Raw genomic sequence first — 23,060 nt, 5'->3', positions numbered from 1 at the left:
CTAGCACTTGCACATCTGTTTGGATTCTTGTAGGGCTGAGGTCAGATTCAAGGCACAGAGGTCCAGGTGCAAATGGGTCATCAGAACTGGAAACACCAAGCTCTGGAAAGTGAGTGCTTGGATGATGGGATCCCTGCGGTCCAACAAGGGAAAGGGCCAGAGCTCCTGTGGCCAGAAGAAAACAAGGGCCAATGTCCAGGCATCCAAGATACAGCCTCCTCAGGAGCAGTCAACAGGTTAAGTCTAGGGATGCCCAGTATCACAAGGAAAGGTCTCCCTGCCCAGGAAGGTAGAGTGGTGAGTTCTTACTCAGCAAATATTCATGGTTACCCACCTACATCAAATTGATCCCCCTGCTGGACGCTGCAGGAAAGAGGCATGGCCGTCACTGTGAAGCCAATGAACTGCATTGAGAGGACTGTAAGAAACGAGGTCAAATGCTGTGACAGAGGACTCCTCTGCTGCGGAAGCCCAGCGACAGCAATTAGCTAGAGCTAGGAAGGGAGCTTTGCAGAGGAGGAGCCTTGACAGTGAAACTGTCCAGACAGAAGGGATCAGGACGTTCCGAACAAAGCAAAGCCTGTGCACAGGCCTGGAGCACAGAGAACTGAGCCTGCCTGAGCAGAGGGGAAGGAGGAGGGCACAACCTCTGACCTCACAATACCCAGGGCCCGCTGGGCCACCCTTGCAGACTCTGGTACCCTCTTCTAGCCCGGGCAAGGCCCGGGGCCCTGGGCAGCCTCCAGGTGCAGTGCCCTCTTGGGCCGTGCCCTCTCCACTGCCCTGGGGTATGTCTCTACTCACCAATTATGAGGGACTTCGGCATCAGATAGAGAGGCTGGTGCGGGAAAACGAGGAACTGAAGAAGCTGGTGCGGCTCATTCGGGAGAATCACGAGCTCAAGTCTGCCATCAAGACGCAGGCAGGCAACTTCAGCATCAGCGGGTTTTCCAGCGGGCTTGGTGAGGCGGCGGCGGGCCCCTCCCCACACCAGGGTAACTACCAGGCCGGGTCTAAGCCCCCACACACACACCAGGGTAACTACCACACTGGGTCTAAGCACCCACACACACACCAGGGTAACTACCAGGCCGGGTCTAAGCCCCCACACACACACCAGGGTAACTACCAGGCCGGGTCTAAGCCCCCACACACACACCAGGGTAACTACCACACTGGGTCTAAGCACCCACACACACACCAGGGTAACTACCAGGCCGGGTCTAAGCACCCCCACACATCAGGGTAACTACCAGGCCAGGTCTAAGCCCCCACACACACACCAGGGTAACTACCAGGCTGGGTCTAAGCCCACACACACACCAGGATAACTACGAGGCCAGCTGCTCTAAGGCCAGTGGGGAGGGGAGGGTGAAGTTGAATAGAGAGAGGGAAAATCGGTGTGGCAGTTTCTGGAAATCAGGAAGGGAGAGTTCAGATCCTAACAAACATGGAGGACAATGGCCCCAGCAGGTGAAGGCAGGAAGAGACTTACCTGATGAGAGAAACCCCTGCCCACATTCCTACCCTTAACCTAGCAGCACCAGAGACTGAAACTGCCCAGGTCTGGAATCCATACCCTGCCCTGGAGGGTCTAATATGTTACCACCCTTTAGTCTTCCTACCCCTGTCTCCCATCCCTTGCCTTCAGCCTCCTCCAAACCCTATCTTTCTCCACATTACTCTCCAGTTGGAGCTATCCGAATGCTGAGTGGAGAAACCAGGACTGAAACTAGAGGTTTGGCATTTGTTAGTGGTGACAGAAGCTCTGGGGCTGGAGATGGTCAGAGCAGAGACAAACAAACAAAGAGGTTACAGGTGTGCACAGCTGAACATCAGTTGGAGTGATCGACACTATGTCAGTGCAGGATTGGGAGTTGATGTGGAGTGCATTCAAAGACACAGAAGTGACACAAGCCACAGTACTGAGAGTGACAACAGGAAGGAAAGGCTGAAAGAATGGAAAGTTGCAGGCAGAGTGGTCACCATGGACGAGAATGGGAGAGGAAGTTCTTAGAGCAGCAAGAGTGTGGTCATAGGAGCCTGGCTGACACAGATTAGCAGTGTGTATACAAGTGAGGAAACACTGGTTGCATAATATTCGCTACCCTCCCTAAACAGTCTTCCCTTTGTAGAGAAGGTTGCAATCCTTCCTGTTCATGGTGAACTTTTTTAAAAAATATTTTATTTTTATTTATTTATTTATTAGAGACAGAGAGAGTGAGAATGTGCACGCCAAGGCCTCTAGCCACTGCAAACAAACTCCAGACACATGTGCCACCATGTGCATCTGGCTTAGATGGGTCCTAGAGAATCAAACCGGGGTCCTTAGGCTTTGCAGACATGCTCCTTAACCTCTATCTATCCAGCGCCCATGGTGAACTTTCCCTTGTGTGTTCACAGCCATCCACCCCTCCAGCAACCTCCACCCTCTGACACAGACCTGCATCTCACTCTCCCTACCTGTCCTCTCCTCTGTTCATTGTTGGGCACAACAGTCTCCTTACCTAGAAGTATGGCCTCACTCCCTGGTCTCTGTTTAAGCGTCTACAGCTTGGCAACAAACTGCTGTTCTGGAAAGGGTGCAGGTGGCTTCCTAAGTGCTTCATGTCTCCTGTCACCTCTGCATGGCATTGGGACTGATGGCTCTGGTGAGCCTTTCTTCTGGAGTTCACAAGCCAGCTCCAGTTTCTGCCTCTTGACCCATGGTGACCCCTGTGCTCCCAGGTTCAAGATTGAGGCCCTGCCCCTCCACCTTCAGCCAACCCACCCACGGCACTACTTCAACACTCCATTAAAAATAATGATTCTTGCCGGGCATGGTGGCACACATCTTTAATCACAGCACTCGGGAGGCAGAGGTAGAATTGCTGTGAGTTCATGGCCACCCTGAGACTACATAGTGAATTCCAGGTCAGCCTGAGCTAGAGTGAGGCCCTACCTCAGAAAACCAAATAAATAAATAAATATGATTCTTGCTGGGCATGGTAGTGCACGTCTTTAATCCCAGCACTTGGGAGGCACAGGTAGGAGGATCACCATAATTTCAAGGCCACCCTGAGACTACATAGTGAATTACAGGTCAGCCTGGGCTAGAGTGAGACCCTATCTTGAAAAACCAGGAAAAAAAGAGAGAGAGAGAGAGAGATTGGACTTGCTCCTTAAGGTTATAAGCAGAAACTGGTGATTTCTTTTTTTGCTTATTTATTATTTTTTCAAGGTAGAGTCTTACTGTAGTCCAGGTTGACCTGGAATTCACTATGCAGCCCCAGTAATCATGTTTATGCTCAGAAAAATCATCCTAATTGCTACAGGAGGACACAACTAAAGCAGGGAGATAAATTAGTTTAAAGCTGTTACAGTCACTGAGGTAGATGATAGGGTTAGGGTCCAACTACAGATGGACAGAAGTTCATTCAAGTTATTTTATAAATAACCTTAATTTTAAAAAAGAAACCATGACTGCTTGGATGTGAGTGATGAAAACTACAGCATCCTGAACATGTCTGCTCATCCTGGCTGAAGTGACTAGGTGACTGATGGTGTCACTTCCTGACAACGCAGAATTTGCCATTACCAGGCCCAACCAAGGAAGACCCTTTGTAATTACCTCAGAAGGTCTTTATTCTACCTCTCCTCACCCTGTCTTTTTCTACAACCTACTTCTTTTATTGGATTTGAGGCAGAATTTTATATAGCTCAGGTTGGCCTTTGTTGTAGGGCAAATTTCCTCCACATTAAAAGGTGTAAACTATTACCGGATTTATCAAAAGCTTCTGGGTCACCTCACAAGAGACAGTGTGAGAGGGTCATTAGACCCCCACCTGAGATTTAGACACCCCCTGAACCAGCTGTATACAATAATATACAAGATCTCATGACCTCAGGGTGGAGATAGAATATATAGAGAGAAGATCTAGGAACAGTGAGCTCCATTGAGGAAGCACCTCTGGAGTCTCCATGCTCTTAAGTAAGCTCACCCCCAGGCTGAGGAAGGAGCATCTGCGGGGGTCACCTCAGTATAGTGAGCCCCACTGAGGAGCTACTCTGAGGTCCCATACTCCTGGACAGGAACAAGGAGCTTCTAGAAGCAGTCACAGGGAAATTATCATTCAGGGTGGAATGGCTGCTCTGGGTCCTGATGCTCTGTAAGGAAGCCCTCATCCTGGGGCTGAGGGAAGAGCACCCAAGGAGTAATTCTGACACAGGAATCTCCATCAGAGCAGCTGTTTGGGGGCCCACATTCTTATAAGTAACCCTTTTGATGTTGGATAAGTGATGCCCCAATAAACTCATTGGTTCACCAAATTGATAGTGGTACAATCAGAGTTTGGTCTGCCATCTAAGCCCTATTTGGGGTGAAGATGTGTGTCTGCATCTCCCCAAGTGTTGCAGTCAGGTTAACATTACTGGTAGAAATCACCCAACCAAGAGCATCTTGTGGAAAAAGAGGTTTATTTTGGCCTAATGGCTCAAGGGGAAGCCCCACAATGGCAGGGGGGAAATGATGGCATGAGCAGAGGATGGACATCACCCCCTGGCCAACATAAAGTGGACAATAGCAACAGGAGATTGTGCCAAACACTGGCATAGGGAAACTGGCTATAACACCCATAAACCCACCCCAACAATACACCGCCTCCAGGAGATGTTAATCCTCAAAGCTCCATCAGCTGGAAACCTAGAATTCAGAACACCTAAGTTTATAGGGGACACCTGAATCAAACCACCACATTCTGCCCCTGGCCTAGTCCAAGCAAAGTTCTTTCTCACCCTCATAAGCCAAACCTCACAGTCTGTAGTTCAACTCTGACCAGAATAGTCCATGAAGCTGTACTTACAGCACTCCAAGGCATCTCTTGAGCCAAGGTTTCAAATCCTTCCACATTCCTCTTGAAAATCAGCTCCAAAAGGCCAAAGCCACACAGTCAGGTGTCTAGCAGCAACCCCACTCCTGGTACCACTTTACTGTTGCAGTCAGGTTCACATTGCTGGTAGAAATCACCCAACCAAGAGCAGCTTGTGGGAAAAAGAGGTTTATTTTTGTTTACAGGCTCAAGGGGGAAGCTCAATGATGGCAGGGGAAAATGATGGCATGAGCAGAGAGTGAACATCACCCCCTGGCCAACATAAAATGGACAATAGCAACAGCAGAATGTGCCAAATACTGACATGGGGAAACTGGCTATAACATCCATTAGCCTACCCCCAACAATACACTCCCTCAGGAGGCATTAATTTCCAAATCTCCATCAGCTGGGAACCTAGATTTCAGAATACCTAAGTTTATAGGGGACACCTGAATCAAACCACCACACCAAGGGAAAAGTTTCCCACAACAGCCTTAAACTCCTGATGCTCTACCCAAGTGCTGGGAATACAGAAGTGTGCCACCACACCTGGCTTCCCCAGCCTATTTTTGAGTAGCCTTCATGAGGTCAGCCTATTATTTGCCTCCATGAATTCAAGTTTTATTCCTCTTTCTAGGCCTATCCATCTCCCATATGCTCTGATCCAGGGCTCTAACCCAACTCCATTCATGAGAAAGACAAAAGGAAATATAGCTGGGGAAGGATGAGCAGAGCTTAATTCCATGGGATATGGGTACTTAAAATTATGTGTACCAGGCCCTTGTAGTGCAGGACCAAGACCAGATAGACAAAGAAGGAATATAGAATGATGGTTGGGACCAAAGCTACATCTCAGGCCAGTACTCTACAGAAGTACAAGAGTTCTACAGGGAACTATGATATTGCATGTCATTACATAGTTTCTTTTTTTAAGGCTGGAGAGATGGATCAGCAGATAAGGTACTTGCTTGCAAAGCATAACAGCTGAGATTCAACTCCCCAGTACCCACAGAAAGCCAACTGGACAAAAAAAAAAAAAAAAAGGAGTTTGTTTTTTCACAATAAGACAACAAAATGTAACTTAACAGTTGGCCTGAGTGATAATTTTCAACTACTCTGACATATGGTATGTGGGCTTTCATTTGTACTCCTGCCCAAAGCCCTTCAAATGTTAGAGGTGATCCTGGAGAAAGGAAATTAAGATTTGGGGAAAGACAGCAAGCTGAATTTTGGACAAACTAATTTTAAAACATTCACACAACATCCACATAGAGTATCTGGGAGACAGTGGCAATATGAATCCTGAAGCCCAGGTCAGGGCTGGCCAGAAAAAAACTTAAGATTTGTTAAGAACCACAGGCAGGGGTGAGACCACCTGGAAAGAGAGTATACAGTAAGAGATGGAGGGGCAAGTACTGAGTAAAGACAGGTGAAATTGGCAAAGTAACATTCCAAGAAGCAAAGGATATATCAAAAGTTTAATGCCAGCTGGGTAAAGTGGCTCATGTCTATCATGCCAAACTTCAGAAAGCTAAAGTAGAAAATCACCATGAGTTCCAGGTCAGCCTCAACTACATAATGAGTTTGAGGTCAGTCTAGGCTAGAGTGAGACCCTGCCTCAAAAAAGAAAAAGAAAAAGGGTGGGTGTGGTGGCACACACCTTTAATCCCAGCACTCAGGAGGCACTTGCTTGTGAAACTTAAGAACTCATGTTCAAATCTCCAGGTTCCATGTAGACAGGCGCACAGTGACACAAGTGCACAATGTTGCACATGATCCACAAGGGGGTACAAGCATTTGGAGTTCGCTTGCAGCAGGCTGAGGGTCCTGGTGCACCCATTCCCTCTCTCTCACTCTCTCTCAAAAAAAGTTTAGCTGAAGTCAGGTGTGGTGGCACATCCCTTAACCCCAGCACACAAGAGGCAGAGGTAGGAGGATTGCCGAGAGTTCGAGGCCACCCTGAGACTACATAGTGAATTCCAGGTCAGCCTGAGCTAGAGTGAGACCCTACCTGGAAAAAAAAGTGTTTAGCTGGGTATAGTGATGCACACCTTTAATCCCAGCACTCTGGAGGCAGAGGTAGTATCCCCCCCCCCCATGAGTTCCAGGCCACCCTGAGACTACATAGTGAATTCCAGGTCAGCTTGGGCTAGAGCAAGACCCTACTTTGAACCCCCCTCCAACAAAAAAGTTTAATGCCTTGCAAGCCAAGAGGCAACTTCAGAGGCGACAATGGTGATGGAGTAAGGGGCTATCAAAAGACCAAGAAAGGGACTGGAAAGATGGCTCAGCAGTTAAGGCATTTGCCCACAAAGCCCAATGACCCAGGTTCAATTCCCCAGTTCCCACATTAAACCAGATGCAGAAAGTAAAGGATGCATCTGGAGTTCCTCTGCAGGGGCTAGAATTCCTGGCATGCCCATTCTTCCCCCCCCCCTCCTCCCTCCCTCCTTCCCTCCCTCCCTCCCTCTCTCTCTGTCTCTCTCTCTCTCTCCCTTAACACTCCTGCCTCCATTTCCCAAGTGCTATACGAATATAGTTGTGTGTTACCATACCCAACTCCTCTAGGTGTCAATCTACCAAGTTGACAATTGTGTCTTTTTTGAGGTAGGGTCACAATCTAGCCCAGGCTGACCCAGAATTGTTAAGTAGTCTTAGGCTGGTCTCAAACTCACAGTAATCCTCCTACCTCTCAAACTGACAATTAGAATTAACCATCACAATGTGCATGGGAGGAGTTGGGTATAGATGACTGTAGCTGGAGAGAGGCATGGAGTCTTCTAGATGGTAAAGACCTGAATTCTTTTTGTTGTTGTTTTTCAAGGTCGAGTCTCGCTCTAGCCCAGGCTGACCTAGAATTCATTATGTAGGGTGGCCTTGAATTCCCAGCAACCCTCATCTCTGTCTCCTGAGTGCTAGGATTAAAGGCATGTGCCATCACACCCAGCAATATTTTTTGTTTTTTTTTCTTTTTCTTTTTTTCTTTTAATTTTTCTCAATTTTTATTAACATTTTCCATGATTATAAAAAATATTCCATGGTAATACCTTCCCTTCCCTTCCCCCCTCCCTTGCCCTTTTGAAATTCCATTCTCCTTCATATCCCCTCCACATCTCAATCATTCTACTTACATATATACATTACCAACCTATTAAGTACCCTCCTCCCTTCCTTTCTCTTATCTTTATATCTCCTCTTTAACTTACTGGCCTCTGCTGCTGAGTTTTTTCCTTCTCACGCAGAAGCCCAATCATCTGTAGCTAGGATACACATATAAGGGAGAACATGTGGCACTTGGCTTTCTGGGCCTGGGTTACCCCACTTAGTATAATCCTTTCCAGATCTATCCATTTTTCTGCAAATTTCATAACTTCATTTTTCTTTATCGCTGAGTAGAACTCCATTGTATAAATGTGTCATATCTTCTTTATCCATTCATCAGTTGAGGGACATCTAGGCTGGTTCCATTTCCCAGCTATTGTGAATTGAGTGGCAATAAACATGATTGAGCATGTACTTCTAAGGAAATGAGATGAGTCCTTAGGATATATGCCTAGGAATGCTATAGCTGGGTCATATGGTAGATCAATCTTTAGCTGTTTTAGGAACCTCCACACTGATTTCCACAATGGCTGGACCAGAATGCCTTCCCACCAGCAGTGTAGAAGGGTCCCTCTTTTCCACATCCCCGCCAACATTTATGATCATTTGTTTTCATGCTGGTAGCCAATCTGACAGGAGTGAGATGGAATCTCAATGTAGTTTTAATCTGCATTTTCCTGATGACTAGCGACATAGAACATTTTTTAGATGCTTATATGCCATTCATATTTCTTCCTTTGAGAACTCTCTATTTAGCTCCATAGCCCATTTTTTGATTGGCTTGTTTGATTGCTTATTAGTTAGCTTTTTGAGTTCTTTGTATATCCTAGATATTAATCCTCTATCAGATATATAGCTGGTGAAGAGTTTTTCTCATTCTGTCGGTTGCCTCTTTGCTTTATTCACAGTGTCCTTTGCAGTGCAAAATCTTTGTAATTTCATGAGGTCCCAGTGGTTTTATTGCCTGAGCAATTGGAGTTGTATTCAGAAAGTCTTTGCCAAGGCCAATATGTTGAAGGGTTTCCCTTACTTTTTCCTCTAGCAGTTTCAGAGTTTCAGATCTGATGTTAAGGTCTTTAATCCATTTGGACTTAATTTTTGTGCATGGAGAGAGAGAAGAATCTATTTTCATCTTTCTACAGATACATATCCAGTTTTCCCAACTTTCCTGAAGAGGCTGTCTTTTCTCCAATGAGTATTTTTGGCATTTTTATCAAATATCAGGTGGCTATAGCTACCTGGACTTACATCTGGGTCCTCTATTCTGTTCCATTGATCTATATGTCTGCTTTTGTGCCAGTACCACACTGTTTTTGTTACTATGGCTCTGTAGTATAGGTTAAAATCACATATGGTGATAACACTAGCCTTATTTTGTTGCTCAGTATTATTTTAGATATTCAAGATTTTTTTCGTGATTCCAAATAAATTTTTTATTGTTTTTTTCTATTTCCATGAAGAATGCCTTTGGAATTTTGAAGGGGATTGCATTAAATGTGTAGATTGCTTTTGGTAAGATTGCCATTTTCACAATATTGATTCTTCCAATCCAGGAACAAGGGATGTTTTTCCACTTCCTAGTGTCTTCTGCAATTTCTCGCTTGAGTGTCTTAAAGTTCTCATTGTAGAGATTCTTTACATCCTTGGTTAGGTTTATTCCAAGGTACTTTATTTATTTATTTTTTTGATGCAATTGTGAATGGGAATGATTCTCTGATTTCATCCTCTGTGTGTTTGTTGTTAGCATATATGAAGGCTACTGATTTCTGTGTATTTATTTTGTATCCTGTTACATGGCTATAGGTTTTGATCAACTCTAACAGTTTGCTAGTAGAGTCTTTAGGGTCCTTTATATATAGAATCATGTCATCTGCAAATAATGATAACTTGATCTCTTCCTTTCCAATTTGTATCCCTTTTATGTGTGTCTCTTGCCTTATTGCTATAGCTAAGACTTCCAAAACTATATTAAATAAAAGTGGGGAGAGTGGACAACCTTGTCTTGTTCCTGATTTTAGTGGAAAAGCTTCCAGTTTTTCACCATTTAGTAATATGTTGGCTATAGGCTTGTCATAAATAGCCTTTATTATATTGAGATATATTCCTTCTATTCCCAGTCTCTGTAGGACTTTTATCATGAAGGGATGTTAGATTTTGTCTCTGCGTCTAATGAGATGATCATGTGATTTTTTGTCCTTCAATCCATTTATATAATGTATTACATTTATAGATTTGCGTATATTGAACCATCCCTGCATCTCTGGGATAAAGCCTATTTGGTCAGGGTGAATGATCTTTCTGATATATTCTTGTATTCTGTTTGCCAATATTTTGTTGAGAATTTTTTCATCTATGTTCCATGAGAGAGATTGGTCTGTAATTTTCTTTTTTTTGTTCTATCTTTGTCTGGTTTTGGTATCAGGGTGATGCTGGCTTCATAGAAGGAGTTTGATAGAATTCCTTCTTTTTCTATTTTATGGAAAAGCTTAAGAAGCAATGGTGTTAGCTCTTCCTTGAACGTCTGGTAAAATTCAGCAGTGAATCCATCTGGGTCTGACGCCCAGCAATATTTTTTAAAGATTTTTATTGTAAGGCCGGGTGTGGTGGTGCACACCTTTAATCCCAGCCCTTGGGAGGCAGAGGTAGAAGGATCACTGTGAGTTCAAGGCCACCCTGAGACTCCATAGTGAATTCCAGGTCAGCCTGGGCTAGAGTGAGACCCTACCTCGAAAAAAAAAAAAAAGAAAGAAAAGAAAAGAATTTTATTTTAGAGCCAGACATGGTGGTGCATGCCTTTAATCCCAGCACTAGGAAGGCAGAGGTAGAAGGATCGTTGTGAGTTTGAGGCCACCTTGAGACTATATAATGAATTCCAGGTCAGCCTGGGACAGAGTGAGACTCTACCTCGAAAAACCAAAAAATATATTTTTTTTTGTTTATTTATTTGAGAGAGAGAGACAGATAAGACAGACAGAATGGGCACACCACTGTAAACAAATTCTAAATGTATGTGTCACACCATGTGCATCTGGCTTACATGGGTTCTGGGGAGTTGAACCTGGGTCCTTAGGCTTCACAGGCAAGTGCCCTAACTGCTAAGCCATCTCTCCAGCCCAATAAATATACTTTTAACTAAAAAATGTGTTGTACTTCCAGCTGAGGGAGGTGGCTCACACCTTTAATCTCAGCACTCAGAAGGCTGAGGTAGGAGGATCATCATAAGTTCATTCAGTTTGGGCTATAGAGAGTTCCAGGTCACTTCAGGCTGCAGCAAAACACTGCCTCCAAAAAGAAAAAGTTAGGGTTGGAGAGATGGCTCAGCAGTTAAGGCACTTGACTGCAAAGCCTAAGGACCCACATTTGACTCTCCAGATCCCATGTAAGCCATGTGCAAGCACAAGGTCACACATGCACACTAGGTGGTATAAGCGCCTAGAGTTTGATTACAGTGGCTGAGGCCCTGGTGTGCCAAATCCCTCCTCTCTCTTTCTCTCTTGCTCTCTCTAAACAAACAAACAAAAAAATAGAAAAGAAAAACATTTATACTTCAAAGAGGTTAAGTGGGGAAGGTTGAAATAGAATGAAGATGGGAGTAGTCACTGAAAGGGGAACCTGAAAGTTCTGTTTGACTACATAGTGGGCTAAATACTACTAGCAATCTATGGGATTTACATAGGCAGAAGCCACCAACTTTATGCCCTCTTTTTTTTTTTTAACATATTTTATATTTATTTATTTATTTGAGAGAGAGAAAAAGACACAGGAGGAGAGAGAGAGAGAGGGAGATAGAGAGAGAATGGGCGCACCAGGGCCTCCAGCCATTGCAAAGGAACTCCAGATGCATGCACCTCCTTGTGCATCTGGCTTACATGGGACCTGGGGAATTGTACCAATGTCCTTTGGCTTTGCAGGCAAGTGCCTTAACCGCTAAGCCATCTCTCCATCCCTTATGCCCTCTCTTGTAGTGATTTTTAGCCTGGGGGTCCAGACTGACCTGGAATTCACTATATAGTCATCTCAGGGTTACCTTGAACTCATGGCCATCTTCCTACCTCTGTGGAGATCTCAAGTGCTGGGATTAAAGGTGTGCACCACCACATCTGGCCACTCATAGGAAGAAAATAGAGAGTATTTGAGAGACATGGAAAAGCTCACAGACTAGGTTAGCAGAGCTATCTTCCAAGCAAGCCAGAAGGCACAAGTGTGGTACAAGTAGACAATCAGAGCAACAGGAAATTAGTGAACGTTGGCTGGTAGCTGGTGCCAAGAGATTTCAAATCTTGGCTCACACACAGGGCAGATGGGAGATAGAGCCAGGCCAGGATTCAAATTGCAGGGCCTCTCGCTCCTAAGAACTCCAGGACTTTCTCAGGACCCTGCACTGAGATGGGAGAAAGGGATGGATAGGAAGCAGAACTGTTGCAAGTAGCAGAGGAGAAAGGAAATAACTGCTAAACTGAGTGCCCAAGATTTGAAAACAGTAAGTGATCACAAAAGTGGCTCCTTCTCCACAAACAAGTGGTAAAAGCCAGGCAGGGTAGTGTGTCCCCACAATCCTAGCACAAAGGAACCTGAAGCAGGAGACTCCCAATTTTAAGGCCAGACTGGATCACATAGCAAGACCCTGTCTCAAAGAGAGGGGAAGAGTCAACAGAGAGGTGATCAGAGTGGCACAACCTGACAAGACCAGACAGTCCTCAGCCCAGGATAGACAGCAGGAGTAAAATGGTAAGGGAAGCCAGGTGTGGTGGTGCACACATTTAATCCTAGAACTTGGAAAACAGAGGTAGAAGGATCACTATGAGTTTGAGACTACACAGTGAATTCCAGGTCAGCCTGGGCTACAGGAAGATCTTACATTCAAATCCCTCCCCCCCAAAAACAAAGATAAGCAGGGAAGTCTATGCTACTGTAGCCACCTGGCACCTCACTTCCATTCCTCTATCCTCTTCCCTCCTCCCTCACTTAAGCCCATCCTTGTGCCAACTGCCTTTCCTGTTGTCTATTGGGGGCTGCAGGCTGATGGATACTTTCTCCAGCAGAGAACAGTCTTCCTCTTTATTTCAAAAGGACTTTTAAGCTGGGTGTGGTGGTGCCCGCCTTTAATCCCAGCACTAGGGAGGGGAGGCAGAAGGAGGATCATCAGGAGTTTGAGGCCACCCTGAGACTACACAGTAGTTCCAGGTCAGCCTGGGCTACAATGAGATCCTTCCTCAAAAAACAAAAAACAAAAAAAAACAAAACAACAACAACAAAAAAAAAAAAAACCTGGGGGTGGGGAGGGAGGGAATTACCATGGGATATATTTTATAATCATGGAAAATGTTAATAAAAATTAAAAAAAAAAACCAAAAGGACTTTTAGCATGCAAGCCTTCTCCCATAGCCTCCCAACCCACTTCTGTGATCATCCAAGGACTTTGCCTTAAGCACAAGATCTGTCTATGCAGTTAAGGATTCCTTATTTCTCCAGGAGCCTGTCCCTGGATCACCCTGTCTCTTTGGCACTCGGCTTAGACTCCCCATGCAGAACAGCTCCACAGGACTGGGAAGATGGCTTAGCAGTTAAAGGCACTTGATTGCAAAGCCTGTCTGCCCAGTACCCACATAAAGCCAACAGGTATGTGTTTGGAGTTTGTTTGCAATGGAAAGATGCCCTGGTGTGCACACACTTACTCTCTTGCTTTGTTTCTGTCTCTCTTTCCCTTCCCCTTTCATAATGTTTTTAAAATAGCTTATCTATTTAAGAGAGAAGGGCAGAGACAGAAAAAAGAATGTCTTTTTCTCCAACCCCTTCTCTCATAAATAAGTTTTTAATTTTTTTTGTTTTTTTAAATATGTTCTTATTTATTTGTTTGAGAGGGAGAAAGGAGCAGACAGAGAGAGAGAAAGAAAGATAATAGGCACGCCAGGGCCTCCAGCCATTGTAAACAAACTCCAGATGCATGTGCTCCCTTGTGCATCTGGCTTCCGTGGGTCCTGGAAAGTCAAACCAGAATCCTCTGACTTTTCAGTCAAATGCCTTAACCACTAAGCCATCTCTCCAGCCCCCAACCCCCACCCCTTTTTTTTTTTTTTTTTGGTTTTTCGAGGTACAGTCTTACTCTAGTCCAGGCTGACCTGGAATTAACTATACAGTCTCAGGGTGGCCTTGAACTCATGGCGATCCTCCTACCTCTGCCTCCCAAGAACTGGGATTAAAGGCGTGTGCCACCATATCCTGTTTTTTTTTGTTTGTTTGTTTGTTTGTTTTGTTTTGTTTTTTGAGGCAGGTTCTCACTCTAGCCCAGTCTGACCTAGAATTCACTATGGAGTCTTAGACTGGTCTCAAACTCACAGTGATCCTCCTACCTCTGCCTCCCAAGTGCTGGAATTAAAGTTTTAAAATATTTTATCTATTTAAGAGAGAAAGTGTGCACCAGGGCCTCTAGCCACTGCAAATGAAGTCCAGACATATGCACCATTTTGTGCATCTGTCTTATGTGGGTCCTGGGAATCAAACCTGGGTCCTTTGGCTTTGCAGATAAGTGCCTTAACTGCTAAACCATCTCTGCAGTCCTAAATTAGTTTTGTTTGTGCTTTTTTTTTAAACAGCCCACATCACCCTCTCTCCATCAGGACCCTTCTAAGCCCTCCCCCCCTCCATCAGGAATCTCTTCTTCTCAGGACTTTCCTTCAAGACCCTCCTCCCCTCAGTACTTCTCTCTCTCCAAGACCCACTGTCATCCTTTCCCTCAGTCTCTACAGCCCTCTCTCCCGCCCTCTCCACAGTACTCTATTGGAACCTTTGTATTTAAAGCCATGGATCCTGGCGGGGTAGTGGTGCATGCCAGCACTTGGGAGGCAGAGGTAGGAGGATTGCCATGAGTGCGAGGCCACCCTGAGACTATATAGTAAATTCCAGGTCAGCCAGGGTTAGGGCGGGACCCTACCTCAAAAACCCCGGCCCCAAAAAAATATTTTTAAAAATAGTAAGTCCATGGGTCTCAATCCTTCTTCTCACTCTCAGCCTCCAGCACTAGTACAAGGTCCCAACCCTCCGCTCCACCACCTACCCTGTGGCCCCGCCTCATGAGCCCCACCCCTGCTGTGGCCCCGCCCCATCCCATCAGCTCCTCCCCACGCTGTGGCCCCGCCTCATCCCGTCAGCCCCACCCCCGCGCTGTGGCCCCGCCCCATCCCATCAGCCCCACCCCCGCGCTGTGGCCCCGCCCCGTCCTGTCAGCTCCTCCCCGCGCTGTGGCCCCGCCTCGTCCCGTCAGCCCCACCCCCGCGCTGTGGCCCCGCCTCGTCCCGTCAGCCCCACCCCCGCACTGTGGCCCCGCCTCGTCCCATCAGCCCCACCCCCGCGCTGTGGCCCCGCCCCATCCCATCAGCCCCACCCCCGCGCTGTGGCCCCGCCCCGTCCTGTCAGCTCCTCCCCGCGCTGTGGCCCCGCCTCGTCCCGTCAGCCCCTCCCCGCGCTGTGGCCCCGCCCCGCCCCGTCAGCCCCTCCCCGCGCTGTGGCCCCGCCTCGTCCCATCAGCCCCACCCCCGCGCTGTGGCCCCGCCTCATCCCGTCAGCCCCACCCCCGCGCTGTGGCCCCGCCCCGCCCCGTCAGCCCCTCCCCGCGCTGTGGCCCCGCCTCGTCCCGTCAGCCCCTCCCCGCGCTGTGGCCCCGCCTCGTCCCGTCAGCTCCTCCCCGCGCTGTGGCCCCGCCTCGTCCCGTCAGCCCCACCCCCGCACTGTGGCCCCGCCTCGTCCCGTCAGCCCCACCCCCGCGCTGTGGCCCCGCCCCGCCCCGTCAGCCCCTCCCCGCGCTGTGGCCCCGCCTCGTCCCATCAGCCCCACCCCCGCGCTGTGGCCCCGCCCCGCCCCGTCAGCCCCTCCCCGCGCTGTGGCCCCGCCTCGTCCCGTCAGCCCCTCCCCGCGCTGTGGCCCCGCCCCGCCCCGTCAGCCCCACCCCCGCGCTGTGGCCCCGCCTCGTCCCGTCAGCCCCTCCCCGCGCTGTGGCCCCGCCTCGTCCCGTCAGCCCCTCCCCGCGCTGTGGCCCCGCCCCGCCCCATCAGCTCCTCCCCGCGCTGTGGCCCCGCCTCGTCCCGTCAGCCCCACCCCCCCGCGGTGGCCCCGCCCCGCCCCATCAGCTCCTCCCCGCGCTGTGGCCCCGCCTCGTCCCGTCAGCCCCACCCCCGCGCTGTGGCCCCGCCCCGCCCCGTCAGCCCCTCCCCGCGCTGTGGCCCCGCCTCGTCCCGTCAGCCCCTCCCCCGCGCTGTGGCCCCGCCTCGTCCCGTCAGCCCCACCCCCGCGCTGTGGCCCCGCCCCACCCCATCAGCTCCTCCCCGCGCTGTGGCCCCGCCTCGTCCCGTCAGCCCCACCCCCGCGCTGTGGCCCCGCCCCGCCCCATCAGCTCCTCCCCGCGCTGTGGCCCCGCCTCGTCCCGTCAGCCCCACCCCCGCGCTGTGGCCCCGCCCCGCCCCGTCAGCCCCTCCCCGCGCTGTGGCCCCGCCTCGTCCCGTCAGCCCCTCCCCGCGCTGTGGCCCCGCCTCGTCCCGTCAGCCCCTCCCCGCGCTGTGGCCCCGCCCCGCCCCATCAGCTCCTCCCCGCGCTGTGGCCCCGCCTCGTCCCATCAGCCCCACCCCCGCGCTGTGGCCCCGCCTCGTCCCGTCAGCCCCACCCCGCTCTCCTGCCCCGGCCGGGAGGTAGAGGCGGAGCAAACCTGGGGTTGCAGGCGGGCGGGCTTCCGGCGGAGGCGACTGCTGTCGGTGTGCGAGTGGGGAACCGCGGAACAGAGCACCGAGCAGCCCCGGGCAGACCGACCGCAGTCTCTCACCCTGCCATTTGCTCGCCTTTTTTTTGGGCGGGGAGGGGGTTTCGAGGTAGGGTGTCGCCCTAGCCCAGGCTGATTTGCTCGCCTCTTTAACCCCGTCCGCTCTCTGACATTTTCTGATTCCAAACAATTAAGGAACATACGCTCAGAGAAAATGAAATTTTCCTCAGGGTACTAGCAAGATTTTGAACTCAAATCAAAATCGACTAAATTCAAATTCCAAAAATGTTGGAGCACCATAGTGGCCTGCACGTTTTGCCTAGACTCAAAGGTGAAAGCTGTTAAAGGTAGTCAGACAGCTAGTCTACCCTAGGTGGGAGCACCCGGCACACATGTTCCCCAAAGTCAAGTGTGGGTCAGGCCTTCGCAGTGTGCATGGTCTGTGCATGCAAAGCCGGCAGGGTGGCATGTAATTGGCCCGAGCCATGCTTGTGATCTACTGAAGCCTTCTTTTTAAATCATTTTTTAGAAATACAATTCACTTATTGTACAATTCACCCACTTAAAACATGCAATTTAATGGTGTTCGAATGTTCACCTGCATGTACAAGCATCACCACAATCCATTTGAGAACACTTTAATCACTTGAAAGAAAACTCACGTGGTGGCGCACGCCTTTAGTCCCAGCACTCGGGAGGCAGAAGTAGGAGGATCGCCGTGAGGTCACCCTGAGACTACAGAATGAATCGCAGGTCAGCCTGAATTAGAGTAAGACCCTATCTCGGAAAAAAAAAAAAAAGTCGGAGCCGGACATGGTGGTGCATGACTATTTTAATCCCAGCACTCGGGAGGCAGAGGTAGGAGGATGGCAGTGAGTTCGATTCCACCCTAAGACTACATAGTGAATTCCAGGTCAGCCTGGAATAGAGCAAGAACCTACCTTGAAAAAAAGTAAAAATAAAAATAAACTACTATGAATATAATTCTGCTACAAATGTTCATGTACAAAGGTGCTTTTTTGTTTGTTTGGTACTGGGAACCAGGTTCAGGGCTTTGCTCATACTAAGCAGGTGTCCATCCATTGTCTGCGGAGCTGTATTCCCAGTCCCATGTACAAGCCTTTGTGCAGGTATATTTGCTGCTTTTTTTTTTTTTCTTTAGGTAAGGTCTCACTCTATAACAGGCTGATAGATTTTGTTTGTTTGTTTAGCTGGAATTTTTGAAACAGGATCTCACTCTAGTCCAGATTGACATGGGGATCCTTCTACCTCAGCCTCCAAGTCCAGGGATTAAAGGTATATGCCACCACACTGGACCTTAATAATTTAATACACCCAGCCTTTTTTTTTTTTTTTTTGAGACTCAAATATCCCAGCCTGACGTCAAACTCAATATGTCCCTGAGGATTGATTACCTTTAAAAAAAAAAAAAAAAAAAAAAAAACAGGGCTGGAGAGATGGCTTAGTGGTTAAGTGCTTGCCTGTGAAGCCTAAGGACCCCAGTTCGAGGCTCGGTTCCCCAGGTCCCACGTTAGCCAGATGCACAAGGGGGAGCACACGTCTGGAGTTCGTTTGCAGAGGCTGGAAGCCCTGGCGCGCCCATTCTCTCTCTCTCCCTCTGTCTTTCTCTCTGTGTCTGTCGTTCTCAAATAAATAAATAAATTAATTAATTAAAAAAAAAGGAGGTCTGGATAGATGGCTTAGTGGTTAAGTGCTTGCCTGTGAAGCCTAAGGACCCCAGTTCGAGGCTCGGTTCCCCAGGTCCCACGTTAGCCAGATGCACAAGGGGGCGCACATGTCTGGAGTTTGTTTGCAGTGGCTGGAAGCCCTGGTGCGCCCATTCTCTCCCTCTCCCTCTATCTGTCTTTCTCTCTGTGTCTGTCGCTCTCAAATAAATAAATAAAAAATGAACAAAAAAATTTAAAAAAAACAACTATATGTGTATATGAGTACATGACGCATGTGTGTGTATGAGAGAGAGCGCGAAGAAAGAGAGAGAGAGAGGGTTCAGGTGTATGTGTGCCACAGTTCCCATGTGGAACTTGGGAGGTCAGTCTTCCTCTTCCACCTAGCTTGATTGAGGCAGGATCCTTTGTTCACCTCTGCATACAGCAGGCTGGTGGCCTGAAAGTGTCTGGGAAATCTGTCTTGGTCTCCCGTCTTTCCATAGGCCCGCTGGAATTACAGACATGCACTACCACAGCAAGCTTTACCTGGGTTCTAAGAATTCAAACTCAGGGCCACTGACCCATCTCCCCAGCTCAGCCTTGAGCTTCTGATCCTCCTACCTCCACCTCCCAAGTGCTTATATTACAGGTGTGCACATCCAGTTTGATTCACTTAAAAGCCAAACACAATGGAATTTCAAAGGGGAAAGTGTGGGGGTGGGGAGGGAGAGAATTGCCATGGGATATTTTTTTATAATCATGGAAAATGTTAATAAAAATTCAAAAATTAAAAAAAAAAAAGCCAAAACACACAAAGTGGCCCAGGCATCTGGAGTTTATTTGCAAAAGACCCTGGTGTGCTTGCTCTCGCTTGCTCCTGCCATCCACTTTCTATTTCTCTCTCATATAAAAAAAAAATTCCTGATACAAAAGGACAAATCTCTGGCATTTTTCTGTTTCTTTTCTTTTCTTCTCCTTTTTCTTTCTCTCTCTCCCTCCCTCCCTCCCTCCCTCCCCCCTTTCTTTCTTTCTGTTAGTTTCTCCAGGTAGGGTTTCACTGTAGCCCAGGCTGCCCTGGAATTCACTGTGTAGTATCAGGCTGGCCTTGAACTCACAATGATCTTCCTACCTCTGCCTCCTGAGTGCTGGAATTAAAGGCGTGTGCTACCACACCCAGCTCTTTTCTTATTTTTAGGCAGGGTTAGCCTAAACTGACCTGGAACTCATTCGTAGACCCAGGCTGGCCTCGAACTCACAGTGATTCTCCTACCTCATCCTAAAGTCTGAGGCTTTATGTCTCATGTTATTATTTGTTTCTCAGTTTCTCCTTTATTGCCTTCTATGCTTAATTATGCTTTTTCTATGTCTCATGTTTTTTTCTGTTTTATTTTTTAATTTTTTTTTTTTTTTTTCGAGGTAGGGTCTCACTCTGGCTCAGGCTGACCTGGAATTCGCCATGGAGTCTCAGGGTGGCCTCGAACTCTCGGTGATCCTCCTACCTCTGCCTCCCGAGTGCTGGGATTAAAGGCGTGCGCCACCACGCCCGGCTATTTTTTAATTTTTGTAATAACATATAACATCTGAAATTTAAAACAATCTAGTTTGAATTAATAGTAACATCAATAGTGTGAAAATATATATATACTGCACATAATATGTAGCTTTGGCCTCTCTTATTATTAAAAGTTACATCCTGCTGGATGTGGTGGTGCACACCTTTAATCCCAACACTCGGGAGGCAGAGGTAGGAGGATCATCATGAGTTCAAGGCCGACTACACAGTGAATTCCAGGTCAACCTGGGTTAGAGTGAGACCCTACCTCAGAAAAAATAAAGTAATTCTTTTGGGCATGGTGGTGCTTGCTTGTGACCCCAGCACTTGGGAGCTGAAGTCAGGAGGATTCCTATTTCAAGGTCATCCTTAGCTGCATAGTGAGTTCCATGCCAATCCAGGGCTACATGGTGGTGCACATCTTTAATCCCAGCTCCGGAAGCAAAGGTGGGAGGATCGCCATAAATTCGAGACCACCCTGAGACTACACAGTGACTTCCAGGACAGCCTGGGCTATAGTGAGACCCTACCTCAAAACAAACAAACAAAAAAAAAAAAAAAAAAAAAAAACAGCTTGGGACTGGAGAGCTGGCTCAGCACTTATCTTTACTTATCAGCAAAACCTAAAAACTGGGGCTCAATTCCACAATACCCATTTAAACCCAGATGCTCGAAGTTGTACATGCATCTGGAATTCCTTTTCAGTGGCTAGAGGCCTGGTACACCCATTTCCCTTTCTCTCTCCCTCCTTGAAAATAAAAAATAATTATTTTTAAAGTTGGGTGTGGTGGTGCACACCTTTAATCCCAGCACTCAGGGAGCAGAGGTAGGAGGATCACTGTGAATTCAAAGGCCAGCCTGGAGCTATACAGTGAGTTCCAGGTTAGCTTGGACGAATGTGAGACCTCTGTACAAACAAAACAAAAAAGTTACGTCTTTAAACCCAGGCACGATGGCATGTCTGCAATCCCAGCATATTTGGAAGGTGAGGACAAGAAGATCAGGAGTTCAAAGTCATGCTTACCTCCATAGAGATTCAAGGCCAGCCAGGGTTATAAGAGACCCTATTCCAAACATGGAAACAAACAAATCTACCTCTCTGTACATTGGGTCTGTACATTTGCACATTATTAGCATATATTTTATAATCATTGTTTTACATATTTGTATTTTAGTTTAGTTTTTGTTTTGTTGGTTTTTAAATTTATTATTTATTTATTTATTTATTTATTTATTTATTTATTTGAGAATGACAGACAGAGAAAGAGGCATACAGAGACAGACAGAGAATGGGTGCACCAGGGCTTCCAGCCACTGCAAACAAACTACAGATGCGTGTACCCCCTTGTGCATCTGGCTAACATGAGTCCTGGGGAATCGAGCCTGGAACAGGGGTCCTTAGGCTTCACAGGCAAGCGCTTAACTGCTAAGCCATCTCTCCAGCCCAGGTTTAGTTTTTCAAGGTAGGGTTTCACTAGCCCAGGCTGACCTGGAATTCACTATGTGGTCTCAGGCTGGTCTTGAACTCAGTCATGCTCCTACCTCTGCTTCTTGAGTGCTGTGATCAAAGATATGCACCACCACTCCTGGCCTATTTGTCTTTTAAATTACATAGAGAAGGGGATCAAAACCACACACTATTGGCTTTTACACATGTTTACATAGCTACCTACCTTCACTGATCTTCATTTCTTATGTGGCTTCCAGTTACTGTCTGGTGTCATTTCAGCCAAAAGAACTTCCTTTAGAGTTTCTTGTGAGCAGGTCAACTTGTAATGCAATCCCTCAAGGTTGTTTGTTTTTTTTTTTTCTCATATTTTATTTATTTGAGAGACACAGAGAGAGAATGAGAAGGTGTCCCAGGGCCTCTAGCCACTGGAAATGAACTCCAGATGAATGTACCACCTTGTGTATCTGGTTTTACATGGTTACTGGGGAATTGAAATCTGGTCCTTAGGCTTTTCAGGCAAGCACCTTACCTATTGAGCCATCTCTTCAGCTTTTGTTTAACTAGGAATGTCTCAACCTTCCCCCAAAAGATAGCCTTGTAGAGCACAGAATTGATTGTTTTTTTAGTTTTTCTTTCAGCACCCTGCCAATAACTTCATTTTCTGATTAAAGTGTTGCTGTTAGTTGTTTGTATTTAAGAAAAAAAATCTCACTTTGTAGCCCAGCCTGGCCTCAAATTCATGATCTTCCTGCTGCCTCGCCAGGTGGGGATTGTCATCGCTTATTTTCAAGGTTTTACTTATTTATATATTTATTGCAATGCTGGAGATTGAATACAGGGCCTTTTGAATGCTAGGAAAGTGCTGTACCGCTGAACTGCATCCCCGGACCTCTGTATTCAACAGGTTGATAATGTGGGTATTTCTTTGATTTTATACTACTTAAAGGATATTGGGTTTGGAGGATGTGTAGACTTGTTTCTCACTGCATCTGAAAAATTTACAGGCATTATTATTATTATTATTATTATTATTATTATTATTATTTGATTTTCAAGGGAGGGTCACACTCTAGCTCAGGGTAATCTTGGAGTTCACTATGTAGCCTCAGGGTGGCCTCGAATTCATGGCGATCCTCCTACCTCTGCCTCCTGAGTGCTGGGTTTAAAGGCATGCGCCACCATGCCTGGTTTACAGGCATTTTCTTCAAATATTTTTTCTACTCCTTTGTCTTTCCTCTGTGTTTCCAGAAATCCCATTATATGTTGTTGGCATACTTAATGGATGGGGTCCATTAGTCCTTTAGGCTCTATTTGTTTTTCACTTCATTTCTTTCTTTCTTTTTTTTTTTTTTTTCATTATTTAAGATCTTTATTAACAGGTGCTTGCAGTTTGTGGGTTGTTTTTTTTTTTTTTTTTTGAAAAAATCAAGTTGTAAACTTTTAAAATTTTTTTTGTTTTATCTTTATTTATTTAAGAGCGACAGACAGAGAAAGAGGTAGAGGGAGAGAGAGAGAGAGAGAGAAGGAGAGAGAATGGGAGCACCAGGGCCTCCAGCCACTGCAAATGAACTCCAGATGCGTGCGCCCCCTTGCGCATCTGGCTAACGTGGGTCCAAGGGAGTCGAGCCTTGAACCGGGGTCCTTAGGCTTCACAGGCAAGTGCTTAACCGTTAAGCCATCTCTCCAGCTCAAC

General features: G+C 47.2%; 1 protein-coding gene across 1 annotated transcript in view; it reads left to right on the top strand.

The window, feature by feature from the left end:
• The first annotated feature begins 790 nt into the window (after positions 1 to 790).
• The window catches only part of Spatc1 (spermatogenesis and centriole associated 1), a 43,805-nt gene continuing 21,535 nt past the window's right edge, over positions 791 to 23,060 (top strand). Inside the window, exon 1 of the mRNA XM_045143924.1 lies at positions 791 to 995. Coding sequence (XP_044999859.1) covers positions 791 to 995 — 205 coding nt within the window. The remainder of the gene's footprint in view (positions 996 to 23,060) is intronic.

This window comes from Jaculus jaculus, chromosome 2 (genome assembly GCF_020740685.1).
Source record: "Jaculus jaculus isolate mJacJac1 chromosome 2, mJacJac1.mat.Y.cur, whole genome shotgun sequence".
NCBI lineage: Eukaryota > Metazoa > Chordata > Mammalia > Rodentia > Dipodidae > Jaculus > Jaculus jaculus.
Note: the sequence above shows the minus strand (reverse complement) of the source record. Positions and strands in the feature narration are given on the sequence as shown.